At 42.9% G+C, this 22342-nt stretch overlaps 1 protein-coding gene across 5 annotated transcripts in view; it reads right to left on the bottom strand.

Moving 5' to 3' along the window:
* Positions 1-22342, bottom strand: part of LOC124114831 (probable methyltransferase-like protein 24) — a 60961-nt gene that overhangs the window by 32242 nt on the left and 6377 nt on the right. The window contains exons 1-3 of one of the 5 annotated variants that reach the window (XM_046475613.2): positions 18494-18627; positions 1805-1892; positions 956-1097 (exon numbers count right to left, since the gene is read on the bottom strand). The exons of 1 other annotated variant lie outside the window; for it this stretch is intronic. In XM_046475613.2, the coding sequence (XP_046331569.1) occupies positions 956-970 (15 nt within the window). In that variant the 5' untranslated portion in view covers positions 971-1097; positions 1805-1892; positions 18494-18627. Of the gene's footprint in view, positions 1-955; positions 1098-1804; positions 1893-18187; positions 18240-18493; positions 18628-22342 lie in introns of those variants that run through there. 3 more of the 5 variants (XM_046475616.2, XM_046475615.2, XM_046475614.2) reach the window with 3 other exon arrangements.

Raw genomic sequence — 22342 nt, 5'->3', positions numbered from 1 at the left:
TTAAAATTATGTGTAATACTATTTGTACTTTGGTCATGTGGCCTGAAATGCAATAATACATGTCTGTCTGTCTGTCTGTCTGACTGTCTGTCATACTCTGTACATCACTTGCTTGATAACGGTGTTAGAACCTACACCGAAAGGTCGCACCTAATTGTAATACAGAAGTTGTTCATCCATATATCTTATCCTTACTTGTTTACACGTGCATATCTCGACACAACGCAAATTGTCTTTTCATACCGATGAGAGATAAAAATTGTTTCTACACAAATTGAGTTTCATTTGATGATAAACTGTATATTTATCTTTTTATCATTCATTTTCAAAACAATGTATGAAACAATGAGTATCGCTCTTGTAGAAACAAGCACTACATTTGTTATGGTTGGTATCAATCCTCCTCCACTAAAAAAATCACAATTATCTTTTTTTTCTAAATGTTGACATAACATTCTTTTTTCTAATTGTAAAAGTTTTCTGTTACTTATGGATAATTGAATAGGATGTATATGCATTAATATTCTATTTTTTTTCAACCATTAATTGTATATGACATGTCTCATTTGGTCTAGTAGTTCTTAAAATTCTCGATAATTTATGAGTGTTTAATATAATCAGTTTTAGTTTTATTTAAACCCGGAAATGCATGATATTTGTTAGAAAGTTAAAGTTAACTGCGAAAATGAGAGGGAGTCGGTTTCGGTTTACAACAAGCGGAATGCGGCTTGACCTAGTTTCATTTATCAGTATGTAAGGGAGGTAATCGCATATTAGACGAGAAGGGAGTAGCATATGGTTATCAAAAAAGTCTTCTGAAGCAAGCATATGCAAGCGTAATACATTACCTATCAGAAAACAGAAGACCAAACAAGTCAACCAATCCTTTCAACGAATATTAGCGATAAAAGACACAATGACATGCAGAAATGGAGAAGCTATTTAAACGACATACCGCAGTGCGAAACATCACTCACACAGTCTCGTGAGGACCCGTGTTAAACAATGGCTTGACAACATCCGAGTGACAGGATCCCGGCGCTGTGAGCCGACTACATGGGCTATGCCAGGTGCACCTATAGGCTGTCGCTGTATACCTTCAAAAAATATACGAACGTCTGGTTTATTGCATTTAGCGACGTTTCGATGTAAATTGTCACACGAGTACACAACAGTTCATTTAACTAAGGGAGTTGGGTTGAAACAGAAGTGTTGCCTTAAATGAAAAGTCTGAGAAAATTACTAGTGTTCAAAGAACATACCTGACTTCTCTCACATCCCTAATAGAGAGAGAGGAGGGATGGGGGGGGGGGGGGGGGGGGGGGGGGTGTCAAGAGTGTGAATATGATTGTGACGACATCTTATATACATAAGTTGATGTAAGATACTTAATTAAATGGACTCGTGAACTCTCGAGACGACCCCTGAAGATTTGACAGCGCCGTCCCGTCAAGGTCGGGGCCGTGTCAAATCCTGATATGTCTTAAAGGTTACTTTAGTATGTGACATTTTGTACGTGAACATCAGCCACCTAGTTGTGAAATGATACACTTCAAAAAGAAAAACTGACATAATTGAGATGATATATAATTATGTAATATATGAAATGTTATAATGTCATCGTGAAAGGGGACTACGGGGACCTGGGATGACCCTAACGGTTTCACTGAGTCAATCATGATTTGTTCCGGATCTGTTATGACCTTGTAAGTGTGTATTACATTCATACTTCGCTATCTTCTATCAAACTGAGTATTCCTATTTCATCTACGCTGCATTATTGACAGTTAGATTAATGACTTACCCAGCAATTTGAACTCTACTGTCAGTCGTTAATATCTTCGGTGTTGTTCATATTCTCGATGCCGTCGGAACCTTGCCGGCTTCGGGATCTGTTCAGATAGAAGAAATGCGTATTTGTTCCCAGAAAAGCTGTTCAAGGTTGGATAACTGAGATAATACGATCGGAAACTGAGGGCGTTAACTTTTAGATAATGCACATCCGACGGTCGTGTTTATTTTTCAAACTTTATACACGGGACCAAAAGCCAGATTTCATAACTATGAAACAAATGCAAATACAGTTGGAAATGAATGCAATGACCGGATTTGCGTATGTTTCCCGATATGAAGTATTCCCGTTATTTCCTTTGAAGGTGCACCAGATAAATATTTGAGCCATTGAGCGTTTCCTCAGGTGTTAGTGAGTGAGTATGGTTTTACGCCGCTTTAAGCAATATTTCAGCAATAGCATGGCAGGGGACACTAGAAATGGGCTTCACACATTGTATCCATGTCGGGAATCGAACCCGGTTCTCCGGCATGACGAGCGAACGCTTTAACTACTAGGCTACCCCTCCTGATACCATTCACATTGGGTATTGATAGTTTTAGGATGTTCAGTATAGTATTATTCTCATCCAGTCTATTGGGTTTTGCAAACTGATGCGTGGATCTTTTTGGAAAATAGTATATTGCTATGCTGTTTTAGGTATCAACTTCTAATTAGCATGTGTTTGTGTTCTTCCCAAGTTCGTCACATAAGTTCATAACAGTGGCACGTGTCTGATGAAGAAAGTGAGATGTTGCACATATGTGCATCATGCACTGTAGTCAAGTTCTTGTATTAAGTCAGTCGGAAACGATCTGTAAAACATTTGTGTACGCAAGCTGACAAAGCTACATTGGGCTTACGCACAGTGTTGTTAATACCTCTTGTAATTTTGGGTTATCTAATTTCTTAGTGCATTGTTGTGCCCAAGCAACTCAAGCTTATATGTGTTATGGTGATAAAAATGTCATTTGCTTATTTAACTTAAACATGCCCCTAATCAGGAGGTCTGGGGAGTTTATTAAGATCATATTTTCCGGCACATCTTACGAAATATCAATACATTAACATCTTGTACAATGCCAAATAAGATATCAAACAAGCACATCACACACACAACTGTACATACAGTGCACATGCATTATTGTTAGGGACCATATCACATGGTCGGTCCTTAAAGCACTATAGAAGTCGGTCAAAAATGAACGCAAATGCCGTCTGAATTTTACTGAGAAAACAATATGTGAAATGCTTTACTACCCCATCGATAACATTTATGTAAAATTTAGGGGTAAGACATTTAGGCAAGAAGTGGGCATTCCCATAGGCACCAATTGCGCTCCCCTTCTTGCTGATCTGGGGTTTTTTTGCACATGAATCAGAATTTCTGCTCGGATTGGCAAAGTCAAAACAAGGTAATCTGACCAAGAAGCTTTATTTAACCTTCAGGTAGATTGATGATCTGATAACGTTCAATAACAATCAGAAAGCCCACTCCCTTCCACTTGAAATAAAGGAGACCAGTGAGGCCGCTTCATCTGTTTCATATTTCGATCTGTGCATAAAGATTCAGAGTGACAAAAAAATCTCCACAAGACTGTATGACAAGAGGGATGACTTCAACTTTCCCTTTATGTCGAGTAAATATTCCTGCAGCTCCAGCCTTTGGTGTCTACATTGATTCCCATTGATTCTAAATGGACTATTAAGCTCATCATAGCAATTGTAGCAATTTCTGTATTTACTAGGGCGCATTTCCCCGTAATGTTCACACATCCCATAAGAATGAGTCATGCATGGTAGGCAAAGCTATCTGGCATGGGTCTGTTTATTCACAGTTTATGAAGCTACACACTGTCTAAGATATCCAAATGCGCTCTGTGAATGATTTTGTGGGTATGAAGTTTGTATGCAACTTTTCCCGTCCCTATTCTGAAACTTCTTTGTTAATATATCTCATGATATATTATTCAAGTTTGATAACCCTTAGGAATAGAATACGACTTAGTATTCTGGGGGAAGCGGATGTCGGGTCTAGGTGTATATGCATGTTCATGGAAACATACTTATATGAATCATTTCCTTAAGACGTAAACATATCTGTTCATAACGCAACTGAATAGGCATTTGATTATATAGAAATGTTCACAATAGAATCCCCATGCGCCCACACGTTTTGATTGTTTTGTCATACTCACAACCTTTACTCTATACAAGTGTAAACCTGTTGTAATTTAATGTCGATGAAGTTAACACATACACAGCGTACACAGGAAACGTCAAAGTTCGGTGGTAACGGTCAGTGCACATCAAAGTGGGTCTAAGTCCCTCACCCAAATCCTAGAGAATAAAATTGAAAAAGGGGTCCAACTCAAATCAAGAATGATTTGGCAAGTCTAGATTGCCTCAGCTCTAGGGTCTGTCCAAATCTGCAGGGCTCACAGGCGAGATTCTGGCTTGTTTGTATCAGTCACTAACATTTGAAATTGCATCATATAGACTTAAAGAGCTGGAAAACAAGAAAAGCAACAGTAGCAGTGGCATGTGAACAGAAAGGGAGGTTGACATTGACAAGATTACAGAACTTCCAACAAATAAGAGCTTTGCAGATTTGGTTGGTCCCTTAAATTAACGATTGGTCTGGGCTTCATTTGGATTTGTGTGTGTTTATTTTGCAGATATATATTTTTATATAAGATAACTTTATTTCTGGGACTAAAACGTCAGTCTAAGTGGATCACGCCATATGTGACCAATTACTTCAATACGTCACTGACGTGGTTGCTGCACACCAACGAGCTAATGTTGTCAATATAATGTAAGTTTTATTACCGAACCACTGAAATAAATGCTAAGTTTTGTCAATATGGTAAACCTCTATTTACCTATGACCGAACATTTAGGACCGTATGAAGCATAGAAAAAATCTATACCATGACATACGACCTGTGACGATCCGAGGTAGAATAGGTCGTCAGCAACCCATGCTTGCCGTAAAAGGCGACTATGTTTGTCGTAAGAGGCGACTAACGGGATCGGGTGGTCAGGCTCGCTGACTTGGTTGATGCATGTCATCGATCCCAATTGCGTGGATCGATCCTCATGATATCAGTCACTGGATTGTCTTATCCAGACTCGATTAATTACAGACTGCCGTCATATAGCTGGAATATTGCTGAGTGCTGCGTTAAACAACCAACCAACTTTGACATACACGATCTCAGGGGTAATAAAATCTGCGTCACATATGAACAGCATTTACGATTACTGCACAAGTTAGAAAATACATAAGAACGATTACTCTATTTCAACATCTCTTTCATAAACACTGATGGAAACGAATAAGGAACAATGAAAATTAGATGGAAATAAGCTTTACTGTCAGTACATTTGAAATAGCGCGCCAACAAATTCAACACATGTCAGAATCAAATGTTGAGATGTGTTTGTGTTCATTTTTCCCAACGTGCATTTGGTAGACAGGGCTGGAAACCTATGATAGCATATCATGTTACTGTGTCTGAACCTAAGTTTCCTTATTCATTCCCACCAGTATATGTTCATAGTCACTTGTATGCTCTTTTATTTCATGACCTGCGTGATGTATGTACATTTGGTGGCCAAATGATACGTACATGTCAAACGTTGGATATATGGACCTCGGATTAGACGTTCATTTCCTAGCTTGCATAAATTAGAGAAATACTGTCCTTTGGTGTGGTGGTATTTAAACTACATGAATAGAAACTTGTTAAAATCTGGACTGGCAACTTTCCAACTGGACAGGTAACTTTTGTGCGTTAGGCCAGATATTTTCTGAATATTTAACACAGCAAAGCGGTAATAACGCATGATATCGACGTCAGATGAAGGTTTCGGTTTAGGTGAGGACAGCCATATCTATTTAGTGAGTGAGTTGGGTTTTAACGTGGCTTTTAACAGTATTCCATTCATATCACGTCGTGTCAGCTTAATATGGAAGGAAAGCCCGAAGTGATGCAGGTCTCAGACGTTTATCACTTCGGTGAAACCCACGAGCACGGTTATGGTGCTGACAAACCTAGAAGAATAATCGAGCCGAACCGGGATTCGAACCCACAACCATATGTTTCTGGCGTCCCCAAGGGACGCAACTCTGCACAGCGAATCGCGGCGCCTTAGACGACTGGGCCACCCGTGCCCCCTCCTATCTATTTAAATAAAAAGCGTTGAATGGGTGTAAAATGAATGCGTATTGGTAGTTTAGCTTCCGCACTGGAACCGAATGCACTAATCCGAACGAAAAGAAACACTATCGGATTTGAAGCGGAATACGCACAGGCGCTGTGGGAGCCTCGGTCAAATGCAGAGGAATAACTTCGGCTGTATCCGTCAAAAGCCGATCGTAGTAAATTGACAACACCTTTTCCGAAAAAAAACAGCATGCGAGAAATGGCGGTGAAAAACAATTAAGCGGCAAGCGAAGTAATTTCTTTTGGTTAGTCAGACTCGAGGTCTTGACTATAAAGGATAAAAATCATGTCATGGAGCAACTAGTATTCATATACATCAGAATTTGTTATCTAAAGTGGGGAAAATGTGTTCTTGTAACAGTTAGCGCAATTAGAGTGAGTGAGTGAGTGAGTATGGTTTTATGCCGCTTTTAGCAATATTCCAGCAATATCACGGCGGGGGACACCAGAAATTGACTTCACATTGTACCCATGTGGAGAATCGAACCTGTGTCTTCGGCGTGACGAGCGAACGCTTTAACCATAAGATAGGCAGTAGACAGGTATGGTCTAAAACAGGACATTGTAACTAATAATAATGATAATATTAATAATAAAAAATAATAATAATAAACAAACTCGAGGACGCGGGCGAAGGCCTTGGGCATCGTCTGCGAGTTTGTTTGTTATTATTTCCAGTTACAAGGCCTTTGGGTCTACGAACACGCTGAAGATGTCTGACCAGTTCCCAGCAATCATAGCAACTGTGTGGAAGCCAAAACACACACATCGGTAACTGTTAATGGTATATGTAAATAAAATACATACAAATTAATATTATTGTTTTAGTGCCAATCAGCCACAGGTGAATTCTTTACTGTTGACATTGATTTACATATTTTTTTATTAGCCCATCAACAATTATTTCGCTGACTTTCTACAAGCAGTCCGGCATCAGGCAGCTATTATTGGCAGGAACAGTGACGACTTTATCAGGGATCTCGTTCTTAGAAATGCATGCCAAAATGTCAAAAGATTTGTGCTCACTAGGCCACACTCTACTCTCCCTGAGGTGGTACAGAGCGCAGAAATCGCTGATGCAACTGACTGTCATGAAAACGACTCACGAGTCATGCACGCTATCCATTTGTTAAGTGAACAGGTAGATGAGCTTACCAGCAACTCCCGGCAAAATGCAACACAACCAGTAAATGTGGTAGACCTAAGTCAATACTTGCAACACCAGACACCTCAGGTACCACCAAACTACACAGAAAACCTGGCAACACCTACTCGGCAAAGGCCTTATCAGTCACAAAATTAACCATATGCCCAGACTCGATCACCCACCAGTCGTAACGACCGGTACTTACCTCAGGGAAATTACCAGTATAAACCGGAGGGTTTTACCCCCCAACGAAATCCGATACCTAACAGCCGTGCATACACGTGTCGGGGATGTGGTATGATGCATGTGCATCCCAGGGAATGTAGAGCCCGATTGATGCAGTGATTTCGCTGCAACAAACAAGGACACATTGCTCGGTGGTGTACCACAAGGCAACCCCCAGTTTGACGCCAGGAGCTTGTAAACAGCCCCACAGACTATCACCCACAATTCTATCAACATCCTGACATTCCAATAAGCTTAGACGTAAGAAGAGAGCCAGCACCTTCCGTAATCACCAGTGTACATGGGTGTACATATTCCCACCGGAACGGTAGTAGCAAACTTTGAAACTTTGGAGGAAGATTTTGACTTAGGTGTTCACTTGGTGATGACGGACTCAGAGAGTCGGATCACGAGGGTGTCACCTGCCAACAAGGATGTCATACCAGATGTACCTCAGCTACCTGTCAACACAGATGGTCCGTCAACACCCGTGGTGTCAACTGTCAACAAGGATGTCATATCAGATGCATTCCGAATACCTGTCAACACAGATGGTCAGTCACCACCCATGGTGTCCCTGGTCAACAATGATGTCATGCCAGATGTACCTCAGCTACCTATCAACACAGATGGTCCATCAACAACCATGGTGTCATTTGGCAACAAAGATGTCATGCCAGATGTACCTCATCTACCTGTCAACACAGATGGTCAGCCAACATCCATGATGTCACCTGTCAACAAAGATGTCATGCCAGGTGTACCTAAGCTACCTGTCAACACAGGTGGTCCGTCAACATTTATGGAGACACCTGGAAACAGGGATGTCTTATCTGAAACATCCCCACTACCTGTCAATACGACCACGACTAAGCGAGAGCCGCCATCAATATTAAACAACCTTCTTCAGCTTGATAAGGCAACGCAGGACAAATACTTCAAACAACCTGCAGAGCTGAATCTGAACTTAACTCAGGACAACCTTACTGATGAAGAACGAGACACTCTATTGCTATTCTTGGGCCGACATCGCGACGTCTTTGCCAAAGACATCACGGAACTGGGACGCACCCACCTCTTTGAATGCCACATCGACACCGGGTCCCACCTGCCCTTACGCCAACGACCCTACCCTGTCAACCCAAATCAACGGGAAGAAATTAGTAAACATTTACAACAGATGCTGGATCATGACATCATCGAGCCATCCTTCTCACCATGGGCTGCCCCTGTTCTACTGGTCAAAAAGAAGGACTCGACGACAATATTTTGCGTGGATTTTCGCCGGCTTAACCAAATCACCTCGATCAAGCATTGGCCGTTAGTGAACATTGACCAATCGTTGATGTCTCTTTGACAAGGCAAGACAGTTATTACACGAGCTTGGATCTGATGGCAGGATATCACCAAGTTCTGATGGCCGAGAGCAGTAAAATGAAAACCGCATTCATTGTGCAAGGGGAGGAGCCGTACCAGTTCAAAGTCATGCCTTTTGGGCTGGTAAATGCCCCAAGCTGCTTCTCTTTCATTATATCGTCCTTGTTCTCCTCCATGTCATGGAAATTGGTCTTAAGTTATTTGGATGATCTCTTGATTTATTCCAAAACGTTCGAAGAAAACTTAGGCCATCTGGAGGCAGTTTTTAACAAACTGAAAATTGAAACTCAAACCTTCCAAATGTCATTTTGCCCTTTTCTACCATCCATTATCTGGGACATGTCATATCTAAGGATGGTGTGGCAATGGATCCAGCCAAGGTAGACAGCGTGGTGAACTATCCCCAACCTACTAACACCAAAGCCCTCAGGTCCTTCTTGGGACTGGCAGGATATTATAGGAAATTCATGGATATGCCAACATTGTAGAACCTCTACACTTTCTACTACGCAAGGACATCCCGTACACTTGGACCGCAGCCGCAGAAAAGGCTTTTACAACACTGAAGAGGGCACTGACTTCTGCGCCGGTATTGGCGTACCCGGACTTCTCTAGACCATTCATTCTGTCATCACAAAAGGATGCCGACATCAAGGAACACCCCATATCATTCGCGGGGAAGAGCCTGTCCTCAACCCAAAAGAAATATTCCATCACAGAAAAGGAGTGCCTTGCTATTGTCCTTGGCCTCAAACATTTCCACCCCTTTTTGGCAGATAGCCACTGCACAGTGATCACAGACCATGCAGCTCTCCAATACTTAAACACAATCAAAGATGTAACAGGACGTCTGGGTCGTTGGAGCATACTACTGTCCCAGTACGACTTACACATTACTTATGTGCCAGTCCACTTTAGAGAGCTACAAAACACAGACCCCATTTTCCGAGATGTCATGAACTACTTAACGGACGGGACACTGCCAGATGGAGACAAGACAGCCAGAAAGCTCATCCTAGAAGCTGCAGATTATGAGCTCGATGATGGCCTATTGATACATTTCTATACACCAAAGGATCGCACGGAGCTGCAAATGCGGACCTACCGCCAAATATCAGACAAGATATTGTTCGGGCCTTCCACGACCACCTTCTGGCAGCACACCCGGGAGTAGACTGTTGTTTTGCAGCCATCCGCCTGAAATACTATTGGAAGGGTATGTATATCTTCGTCAAAATGTGGATCGCTACGTGTGTACCATGCAGACAGCTAAACGGGACTTCCACTACCATCCGGCACCACTGAAACCACTGGAAATAGTGGATGTATTTGATCTATGGTCTATCGACATTCTTGGGAAATTTACAACCACCAGCGAAGGGTACCAGTATGTCTTAGTCAGTGTGGATTCGGCCTCCCGATGGCCTGAAGCCTTCCCTCTCAAATCTAAGAAAGCCAAGGAAGTAGCCACAGCTTTTTACGATGGCATCATCACCAGACACTCTACCCCAAGGGCGTTACTAACAGACAACTGGGGGGGGAGTTTGTTTCACGAATCCTCTCGGAGCTGTCCGGCAATAAACTCCAAGGGTTATTCATCATACTTCATGGTGTATGGAAGGGAACCACGACTCCCTATTGATAACATCCTTCAACCTATACCCGCGGACCTGCCATACAAAATTAGGACTGACCTCCGTCAATTGCTAGACAACTTGGAAATGGCACGGAACATCGCACAGACCAATGTCAAGGCCGCACAGGAAGCCTACAACGCAAGATACGATCTCAAAGCACAAGTTCCCACCTTTACCGTAGGACAAAAAGTGTGGCTCAAAAAGGGCAACCTGTTACCACACGTATCAAGGAAGCTTCAACGAGCATACAGAGGATCATTCTACATCGTATTCGCTAACAAAACCCCAAACTACCTTGTACGTCGTTGTGGAACACACAGACCTCTACGGGCCCCCGTGCATGCAAACCGACTGAAACCATACCTCGGACCGGAAAACCAGTCGACGAATATGGTATTGCCAGATCACATAGGCACACCGGACCCTGATTCCACCAACACCGACTATGATGAGGAGGAATGGGACCCGGAAGCGAGGTACCGTTGTCCATCTTACAACGAAAAATCCAAGAAACTAACCGAATAACTGGAGCACCCCCATGCCACGACCTGTCCAAGGATGAGCCGGTTGTAGAAAAAATACTCCAATCCAAACGAATGGGAAAGGTCCGGCACTACAAAGACAAGTACGCAGGGGAGTCTAGGAGCCGCTCGGTTCCTCACACAATACTCCCTGACATGTTGACAGAGAACTTCCACGCTGGCCGCACATGGAATATGAAAACACGTCAGAAAACGACACAACCAGCAACCCCCAACTCAGTACCCCACAAAGACTCATGCACTACAGGGACAGCTTAAGATACAAGAGTTAAGGAGACACCTGAGACGCCATAACACAAACACACCAACACAATGCAAGAACAAGGGAAGGACTTGAGACACAGACATAGCATGGTACACTTCGAACCCCAAAATAGGCTGTAATTGATTATCAAGAAAGTAATGCTGACGAGATTGTTTCTTGTCAAGGAAGGAATGACGACGAGATGGTTTCTTGTCGAGGAAGTAATGCCGACGAGATGGTTTCTTGTCGAGGAGTGAGTGACCATGGTTTTACGCCGCTTTTAGCAATTTTCCAGCAATATCACGGCGGGGGACACCAGAAATGGGCTTCACACTTTCTACCCATGTCGGGAATCGAACCCGGGTCTTCGGCGTGACAAGCGAACGCTTTAACCACTAGGCTACACGACCGCCCCTTTCTTGTCGAGGAAGTAATGCCGACGAGATGGTTTCTTGTCAAGGAAGTAATGCCGACGAGATGGTTTCTTGTCGAGGAAGAAATGCTGACGAGATGGTTTCTTGTCGAGAAAATAATGCCGACGAGATGGTTCTTTTCGAGGAAGTTATGCCGACGAGATGATTTCTTGTCAAGGACATAATGTTAATAGGGTTATAAAGACTTATGTGAAGGGACAAACATGATTCAGTGATGTAAGGTATCATGGGAATAGATATCAGGGGTGCCAGGATCAAGAACATGTTGCCTGTCGCCAGTGCGCAATGGTAGTAGGTGACATGTGGGAACCTGGCATCAAGTTATAGGAGGTGCCTGCTGCCATGGGACTTAGTAAATCAATTCAGCCACTTACACCGACACAATCACCATCTGGCAACAAATTAACGATGCTGTCACGTCAACACACCAGGATATTAAATCATACACTAACCAAAAAAATCGGGAACAACACTACACCCATCACCACAACGGAAGAAAAGTAGCCGTCCATTGTACACGGAAAATGCACTGACAGGAACTTCATCTCACACACAATAGCTTGACCACTAGGACATTGGGAGGGGAGGGGTCAAAAGAATGTATGATATGAAGTAATTGCATCCCACCAATAGGGCCCCAAAATACTATCACTAAGGTCATCTTTATCTGTTCCCAAGCGAGATGTTGCTCTGGCTGTTGACGACCACCACCCTAAGCCTGGTTTGGAGTGTACAAGGGACACTTAGTCTGGAGAATGATCTCCATAGATTACATTTTGGGGTTCTGTTTAAAAATTTGGGGAGACTTAAAACATACGACCAAACCTGGGTACACACATTCGCACTGACACTACCGAAAACCCTTCCTACGGATCTCACATTCAAGTTCCCGCAATGCGTCGCTGCATTTAAGGGTACCCCTGCCAGATGCTTACAGACAAGAGACGTAACGGAACCACTCCTGAATTACACTCGGGACATACACCACGCTGCAACTCAACACATAGGGGACACCCTCGACACCATTAAACACTTCATACCAGAAAGTACAGAACCTCAAAGCCAATCGCGCCAACAACGCAGCTTATTACCATTTCTGGGTGACATAGCTAAGGGCCTCGCGGGGGTCGCCACAGAAAGGGATTTAAAGATCATTGCGGATCATGTCAGACTTCTGGCAAATGAGGTTCACTTACGAGACATAGCCTTCAACCTCACGGGACACACCATGGCATCATATATGACTAAAACTAACTCCCGCCTGGATAACCTGGTGAGAATTGTAACGCTTAATCACAACCAAATAGTCCTAGCAACACAACGTAGCCTCCGAAAGGCTGACTGGTATAAACACTTATTTGCCATCTTACTCACAATAACCACGCAACAGTTACACCTTACAAACGACCTGAACTCACATGCATGGGACCTCCTGACCAGTACATCCAAACTTCTACAAGGCCAGCTACCACAAGAATTAATCCCATTATGTATGCTCAGATTGGTACTAAATAAAATTCGACTCCAGTTAGCCTTACATTATCCCGATTTTGACCTCGTTCATAAGGACCCGCGTAAATATTACACCCAAGAACATGTGAAAGTCACGCGAAAAGGTGACATTCTTTTCCTGTCCCTATTAATCCCCATCACCCCTTTTAAGGAAGCCACTACCCTTTATCAGACCACAGTTATCCCAGTCCCATTACATGAAGAATCGAACGATACTACCATAGTCAAAAACCTTGCAAGATTCATCGCGGTGTCGCAGAGAGACAAACGGTTTGTCGAGTTTACGAGGGAGGAGTACGAATCGTGCATAGATACAACAACCACACAATGTAGTAGTCTACCAGCGGAGAGGAGCTTCATAAATCCCACATGTACGCTTGCACTCATGCTGAATGATATCGATTTAGTACACGAATTCTGTAACTTCCACTTGGTACTTGACGGAGCGGAGTCACAACTATATGAATTAGGTTCAGGACAATTGCTCCTCCTTAAAATACCCAAATTAATTTATTCATGTGCGAACCCAACAAAAATCCAACAGGGCTGTAATTATTGCCTGGCGCCTATCTACTGCTCCTGCTCTATCCAAGCAGTGGGGAAGATGCTTCCCCCACGCCTTACAGGCTGTAGACAACCAGAAGACACATCCTTTGTAAATTACACATTAAACGTGGCCCTGCTCCGTCATTACTTCTCGGCACAAGACATCCTGAATAGACTACCATCATTAGTCGCAAAGAACTGGTCGCTTATTAAACGGCACCATTCCGTTTGTCAAACACTTCATTTACTAATCTTATCAAAACAGACACAAAAATCAGTATTAACTTAAAACACGCGGTCGCCAAAGCCAAGGCCAACGAAATTATTTACACTAACCCGGCCGATCTATTGTACCTGAATGCACTGACGAGTACTAAAGGGAACACCGATTGGTTCGGTGTAGTAGCCTATTCTACTTACGTGATGTGGGCCTGTATTGCTGTACTATTCGTCTGGATAGTTCTTACGAACCGTCGCATTGCGGCTTTGCAGGCGCAACTGACCTTAAGAGCGGCGTTAGCCATGGCGGCGTGTATATCCATACCTCAGAATCCTTTGGTATGGACGCGACCTACCACCACAGCAATGACAACCGTCGCGCCCGGACTATCAGCGGCGGCCATATTCAAACCTCTATGGAATCTAGAAATGCGGATATTAGTGTTCGTAATAACCCTACTCATCGCCCTCGCAATCTATTTCTACCGGGTACAAACCAATCCCACCTCCACACTCTGCCTAAGTTTCTCAGCGCCACATTACAACATTAGGATCAATCTTCTAAAGGTTGACGCCCCACCTATGATCCTGGCCCTTTCCCAACCACACTATATACCAGAAAATATCCAGATCAAACATCACTGTCTCACGTCCGAGATCTTTATCAAATGGCCCATGAGCAACGTGTCCCTGAGTAACACACTTACGGATACCCAAATTCCTCTTCCAGTAGTAGTAACGGTTCCCCGGCACGTAGCTACACGGCTGTATAATGTCCTCCAGGGTAGATACTTGCTGTTTAATGTATTTGGTTCAATTTAGAACGACATATCCCGTTACTACCGGACCCTCAAATTCTTCTGCCAGTCACCCGTCAACAGCCACCCCCTATAAAGACAGGTAGGCGGGAGGACTATATCCAGAGTTAAATGTTTGAATGTAATGCCTTCAAAGGCCTTAAACGATAGGAATTGCCATACACAAAAATACGGTTCTCTCACAAGCCGGGAGGCACTGATCACCCACACAACCTCACCTTACAATAATATAGGACAACCATATATTACACATTCATTTTGACACATAACAAACACAAAGTTACACCTTTATATGGACACATATAACGCACACAAAGGAGGGGTCACTCAATACCAGACATGAGCGAGTCTCGGGTAACCATAAGTATCCATAACGTCACTGGTTGGTGTTCTCATTACAACCGATTGCTATTCAGTTCAACAGGAGTGTTACTCCCGGAACTTCGAATCCATGCGATCAAAATATCTTTACGTCGGTATAAGTCGGTATTTTCTTCTACAGCCAATTACTATTAAGTTCGACAGGGGTACCGGTGTTACCCCTGGAACTAGACTATCTGGTATACAGTTAACCTTCACGCGAAAATACCTTCGTGTAAGCCTACATCCCTATATAATTAACATTATTACCTTTATATATATTCCTATAATTGCTCATATCTGATAACGTGATGGAGAACCACCTGGTCGAACACGTAGTGACTCCCCATGACGAGGAATTCGGAAAAACAACCTCCCCTGTTGTCATTCCAGGGAAAATCTGGCGGAAATTATGCCAGCTCTCCCTCGTTCTAAAGTGTTTAGCGGGATATATTTTTAATATGGGTGAACGCTGGGGCACAACCCATCTAGCTAATGGGAAATTTAAAACATATAAGCGTCTGCGCTTTACCTTACGTCCCCCGATACTTTTTACACCCAGCCCCCTAATTTGGCCGAACGCATAGGACGGGCCCTCACCCTAGCGGCATATCCGACCTCTCTGACGGACATATCTTTTGATGTACTTTTGATGTACGGCTTATACTCGATCTACCAGTCTTGGTAGACCTTGGGGGTCAAGACAGCAATTCGCACGTTAGACTTGGCAATCCTTTTCCAGCTAACGCAGCTTCAGACGGACATGGGCGCCGACTTGCAAGCTTACGCGGAGTTGTTCTGGCAGCTGCTGAACATTCCCAGAACCGCGATTAGGTATACACTGTCCAAACCGAGTGCACCAAAAACTGTGGGAAGTCTAAGATTCGCAAGGGCCAGGTTCCCTTGCAGGGGAACACAATTCGAATTGCCGCACGTTTTAAAAAGTTGTGCCCTTTGTATGGATGAAACATTTCCGCTGGCGGATTCAAGAACCAATTTCCCACCAATAACATTTTGTAAATGGTGCCGTCGGGTGCAGCATGAGGAATGTGCTGTCGCTCTTTTGAAACTGTCCGGTATATCCTACCGTACAGTAACGCCTGACGCGGGGGCACCAGACCCCCGACGAGTTATAGAACTACACCTCCCTCCTAAGGTTCATATGAACGCGGCTTTGACACAAGGAGGGATGTGGGAGAGTCGTTTTCCCCTGCCGTTGGACCTTAATTTCAATTTAGACCAGTGCTCGGTTTGTCGAGTACCATTTGGACTAAATTGCGGGAAGGTGTCGGACGCAAATTTTCCTATCCTGACACACAATCCAGCCCTCAGTCCACCCCAACACCCACGAAATAGATTTGACGTCAGGTCGTTTATTAACTACTAAGGCCAACGTCGGTGCAAGTACGACCACGGCATCTGGTCCGGTTGTAATTGGGCATGGCACCCCCCCCCCCCCCCCCAATGGAACTCTCGAGGGCGGCGATAGACGTGACAAAACGCCTCGTAATTCCGCTGCAATGCAGTTTTATGGAAACGAGAGCGGCACAAATACGCCTGTTTTACCCTCTCCAAAGTTCAACCTTTTGTGACGGGTTTCAGTGGAATGGCGGGGACAGTGAACCTGTCACCAGAGACACATATGACACGGACCGGAACGCGAATTAAATGCTAATAACTAATGATCAGTTCGGTCGAATCAGGGAACGAAATATATATAATAGTTAAAATCAGTCTAATTGCGACTAAAGTACTCGTTCAGGGGGAGTTACACGTATCTAAAAGGTGGCCATCAAGACATTACAAACCAATATATATGGTACTGTTAATTATTTTACAAATTATTATAGTATAAATATTGTTAGTACATTTGCAGTGATAATTGTATTAGAGTTTGTTATAGGCGAATTTATATTAGTGTGAAAAGTGTTATGAATTGTAATTATAGAAGTAATATTTATAGTTGTAGTTACACTAAGCGTAATATATGTGTCGATATGGCGATATAACTTCTCATTATCATATTAATGATAATATAAAATTAATTACTTCTTTAATGCGTCGTTTCTGTTTAGACATTGACTTTGTTATTGTTAGAAACGGTGTGATTATATTAATGTTCCTCACCTATTGAAATTGTATGTATAATGTATATCGAACTATGACTTGTGAAACTGTCCACGGTCAACCAGTTCATGGTCACGATGGTTATCACCCAAAGTATTCCAAATTCAAAAAGTGAACCAACCTGGATCTCCACGTCTTGAGAGTGTGAGGACACACTCTTTGCCAAAACGGGGGTCGTATTATAGGCAGGGGGGGGGAGTGAGTTCGAATTCCAAAAGGGTGAGAAGCTACTTCAGATCAAGCCCGAATAAGGTGCTGGTTATTAGATAAGAGTGGGGAAGAGAGACCTAAGGTGAGGGGGGAAGGGTGGTTGACCAATAGAATATGTTAAAATGAGTAAAACCTTGACGTAAGCTGGGGGTAAAAAGACGGGGAGACCCAAGGTTCGGGGAGCTGGAGGATCCCACTTGAGCACCACGGTCTCGAACTTACTCTTGGAAACACCAGATTATACCTCCAGTGTTTCGGCCAGGACTGAAGCTTCACGGCTGAAGACCATTAGAACACCGTGACCATAAGTTGGTGATCAATCTTGTGATTGAATAAAAGCCATCGACAAAGAACACTCTTTGTTCTCATTGGGAGAACTACGGTAATTTATCCAAGGCCCTCGGGTACTGACATTGTACCTCTCGCACATCCCAGACTGTCAGCACCAAAGAACGAGGGGATTGCCGTTGTTCAGGTGAAGAGGTAACGACTGTTACACTCCTGTAATTAACACCAATTAATACAGCTCATTAAGGAGCTTAAAGGTACCTTGGATCCTAGCAATAAGACGTAAACAGTGAATGAAATTATCGGTGAAGTAATTTATCTAGCTCTTCATGACTGATAGTTTTCCATTAGACTCCTATCAAAATACATCGATAATGCATACAAAATTAGTTTCTACTGAAAATGAATAATCCGTATCGAAGGAAAATAATAATTTACGTTCAATGCGCATCAACTTCTCAATTAAAAATGCCATTCTCTGGAAACAAGCGTTGATTAAAACACTTCCCTGTTTCTTTTCCCCGCTACTGTCTGCCATGTTGTTGAAGTTCGGCGAAATGCGAAATTTAACGGATATGGCCGAATGTGTTGGTGTTGGTTTTCCAATAGCGGCTGTGCGGCTGTAGCGGCTGTGCGGTGTGTTAATTCCAATGAGAACCGCTGTTACGACGATAGTTGAAGCATTTATATCGCATTTGAAACTACTCCTTCCCACTTGGTAGCTTTACACACGATATTACTTACATTAATTCCGATAATGCTTCTTTTCATTCAAATATATAGGAGGGCCTGTGTATTCAACGCCGTCCGACTTTCTGCATGTTACGTAAGCGACAGAGCGGATCTCGGCACCGGGAACTCCGGCAACTCGATCCCGGTGTGCGTTCTGTCACGTGATCAGTAGCATGTACCTATGGTGGCCGAAGCGGGACATCGCCTTCTCGCTTTCTCGCTTTCTCGCGGTAAAGCAGTATTCCCCCTTGGCCACTATAGGGGTCGCATGTGTTATGTGTTTCTATACGAAAAAAACAAACATTAGTGAATTGTTAAACTTGACCTCAGTCCAGGGAGGCTGAGGTGGGTTTTAATCATTAAAGAGAGCTGCGATTTATCCAGTCACTTTTCACATTATATACATATGGAGGGAATGTTGAAATTTTCTCACTATCTACTTAAACTTAATTTAACTGTACAGACGTAGGTGATTTTATAACAATTCACTGATTTCTGCGTAAAAAGTAATTGATTGATTTATGGCACTATTTAGAAGTTTTATGGGATCCCCCGCCCCCAGGCCCAATTATCAAAACAAAGAGCAAAAAACACCGCTTATTAGCGCTGAGTAGTGTACTTCCTCAAAAACAATTATAGTGTTTTCCTGAAAATAACACTTAGGTTATATCAATGTTTATTCTGTTTGCGGGTTCGAATTCCGGTTCGCCCCGATTATGTTTCTAGGTTTGTCAGCACCATACACGTGCTCGTCGGTTTCACCGAAGTTGTAAACGTCTGAGACCTGCATCACTTCAGGCTTTTCTCCCACATTAAGCTGACACGCCGTGTTATAACTGGAATACTGTTAAAAGCGGCGTTAAACCAACTCACTCACTCACATATTCTGTTTGCGGAGTAGATGTCATCAAACTGAACGTCCTCACCCCAGCAATGGAAACACTACCGGATGTCCATTATGTAATTTCTAGTGTTTGAATGACATATTGTTCTCAATAAACCGTAATGTAGATAGTGCTTTTATGTTCAACTTGGTATTTCCGCTATTCAAAGTGTGCAGTGAGGGCGTCTTATCAACACTCATTTCTGAGACATAAATGCAAAGTTTAATTAATTAAGTCCACTCTCATTTGTTGCATTTATAATAAAATCTTACGTTAATTTCAAGATTTACAGTACATACTATTCAAAAGAAGTTAAAGAACACCCGATTCTTTCATATGACTATGGTTAGTCATGCGAGAAAGCGATAGATCGAGAAAGCGATATTTCCCATATTGCCGTACATTAAAACGTTTTTTGCTGATATTCAGTGATCCATTCCTATAATTCTCACCGCTATTGTGCCTCGTCTAATTAGATTTTTTCAATATCTTGTAGATAAATATGTTACATATACATACCAAATGCTATCTCGTTCAGTTTGTATACACGCAAGTGTTGTTTTTTCTTGTAGTGTAGTAAATAAGCAAGATTCACAGACTACAACCGAATAGTCGGATAAATTGAACTGGAACAAATACTGATTTACATACAGATCATATATTGACAAATAATTGTCAGTATTATCAGCCACTGTTTGTATTGTTTGCAATGTACAAAGAATTAATTTGTCGGTCAACAGAGCTGAAGCTGAATATGTGCTCGTCCGATTTCGGTATGACAATTATTTTGATAAAGATGCATGTACATTATGCAGACAAAAGTTATACATTACACAGTTATGTTTCCCTCACAAAATACAGATCGATAAGATATAAGATATCTAAAATTTAACATTACCTTGTCTGGAAAAATGAAATTTGATGATAAAAAACCCAAAGCAGATGACAATAAAACCGATCGCCCAAACGCATCACGGTAACGGCTATGGTAACCCGATGCACGTGAGTTCCGTGCAAATTGAAATGCACATGCGTTACCTCATTGCTTGCCCTATAGAAATCAACTCCAGATCGGATAACATTCATTCGTTATTGAAATGCTACCACATGCCAAGTCTGACAAGAAGTCAGCGACACCAAGCAAGCTGGACAAACCGCCCGGCAAGTAGCCAATGCATTTCAAGTCCACGTAAGGACCATATACAGGCTCCAGCAACCAGACCACCAACACTACATATGGACGACTGACGTCAGGATCGTCAGATTGTGCGAAAGCATCTTCAAGATCGCTGTGTTACTGCTGTGGAAACCCGCGACATATTAGTGCGGACACCGTGCGTCGACGATTGACGAGAAGACACCTCCACTGTCCCAGGCCACACCGAGGACCCATTCTGATACCACGTCATCGCCGGGACCATCTTCATAGCAACAGCATTGGCACCACCACCAGTGGAGAAGAGTCCTCTTCTCAGACAAAAAGCCGTTACTGTATCTCAACAGCAAATGGCAGAGAGAGATAGAGAGAGAGAGAGAGAGAGGGAAAGAGAAAGAGAGAGAGGCTGGCGACGCCATGGAGAACGTTATTCGGATGCTTGTGTTGTTGAGAGAGACTCGTGAGGTGGTGAGGCATCATGGTGTGGGGTGGAATTGGTCTTGCACAGAGGGTCGGTCCTGTGATCTTCCAGAACATCGGTCCAGGGAGAGGCAATGGTGTCACAGCAGTTCGGTACATTGATCAAGTCTTGAGACCACACGCCATACCTCATCTGGCACGTCGCCGCAACCACGACCTTCAACATGACAGCGCCCGTGCCCACTCTGCGAGAGGAACAAGAGACTTCCTCCGGCAGAATGGCATCAGAACCATGCAGTGGCCAGCCCTCAGTCCCGATTTATGCACCTCTCATTGAGCACCTGTGGGACGAAATTCAAAGACGGCTGAATGATGTCCGACAAAGGCCGACAACTGCAGCTGAACTGCGTCAGGCGTTCCTCAGAGTGTGGGCTCAAGTGCCTATGGCCTTCATCAACCGCCTCATCCATTCCCTGCATCGAAGTTGCAGTCAACAATGCACATAGCGGACACACGAGATACTGACTTCTTACGCCATTTTCTCAGTGTTTCTTGTGTTTTGTTTCACTCAAAGAACATTTGACACTTTAATTCAACCTTGATGATCAGTTTTTCAGTAATACATATTTATGTAACAATTCTCTATCTAATGAACTGTATGGTTAACAATTGTGCGTTCTGATGTGAGTTATGTAGTTATCTACCACCACATACATACACAGACAGTGAGTCAGACACACACACATATTTTGACAAAACTATACTTCAGATATACATAAGACATTAGAATTATAGCTGATTTAACATATGTTATAGATAATCCTAGTAATATTCAGTTTGTTATTAACGTTAACTATGTGGCCACACTAATTGGGATGTCTCTCCTTATGTGTAGTTTACAGAAGTACACATATCAACTGTGATAACGCCACAGCGATTGAGGTAGTGGTGTAGCGTTTGCTCGTCACACCGAAGACCCAGTTCGATTCCCTACATAGGTACAATGTGTGAAGCCCATTTCTGGTGTTCCCGCATTGATATTGCTGAGATTTTTTGTTAAAAGCGACGTAAAACCATTCTCACTCACTTACCATGGTGTTTATTAAATTACTATATGCAAGTACGTATACTTGTACATCTGCACAAGACAAGTGACGCAATACCAGTTGATCATCAATCAAATGTCAAAAGGATTATTTACGGACAACAGTATGACACACTGTAACATCATATACTACTGAAAACAAGTTACAGAACACCCACAATCATAAGATTGTATTTTGCAATACAATCAGCCAGGACTAAGTAACCATAGTCTTCTTAACTTCTTTTTAAAAGTATATATTTAGATTTTAACCTGATTTATAAAGAGCGTATTGCCAATTTCCGCCACGCAAAATA

The sequence above is a fragment of the Haliotis rufescens genome, unplaced genomic scaffold (genome assembly GCF_023055435.1).
Source record: "Haliotis rufescens isolate VD_foot unplaced genomic scaffold, xgHalRufe1.0.p SCAF_7, whole genome shotgun sequence".
Taxonomy (NCBI): Eukaryota; Metazoa; Mollusca; class Gastropoda; order Lepetellida; family Haliotidae; genus Haliotis; species Haliotis rufescens.
The sequence above is the reverse complement of the archived record's forward strand: the minus strand, read 5'-3'. Positions and strand labels throughout refer to the sequence as shown.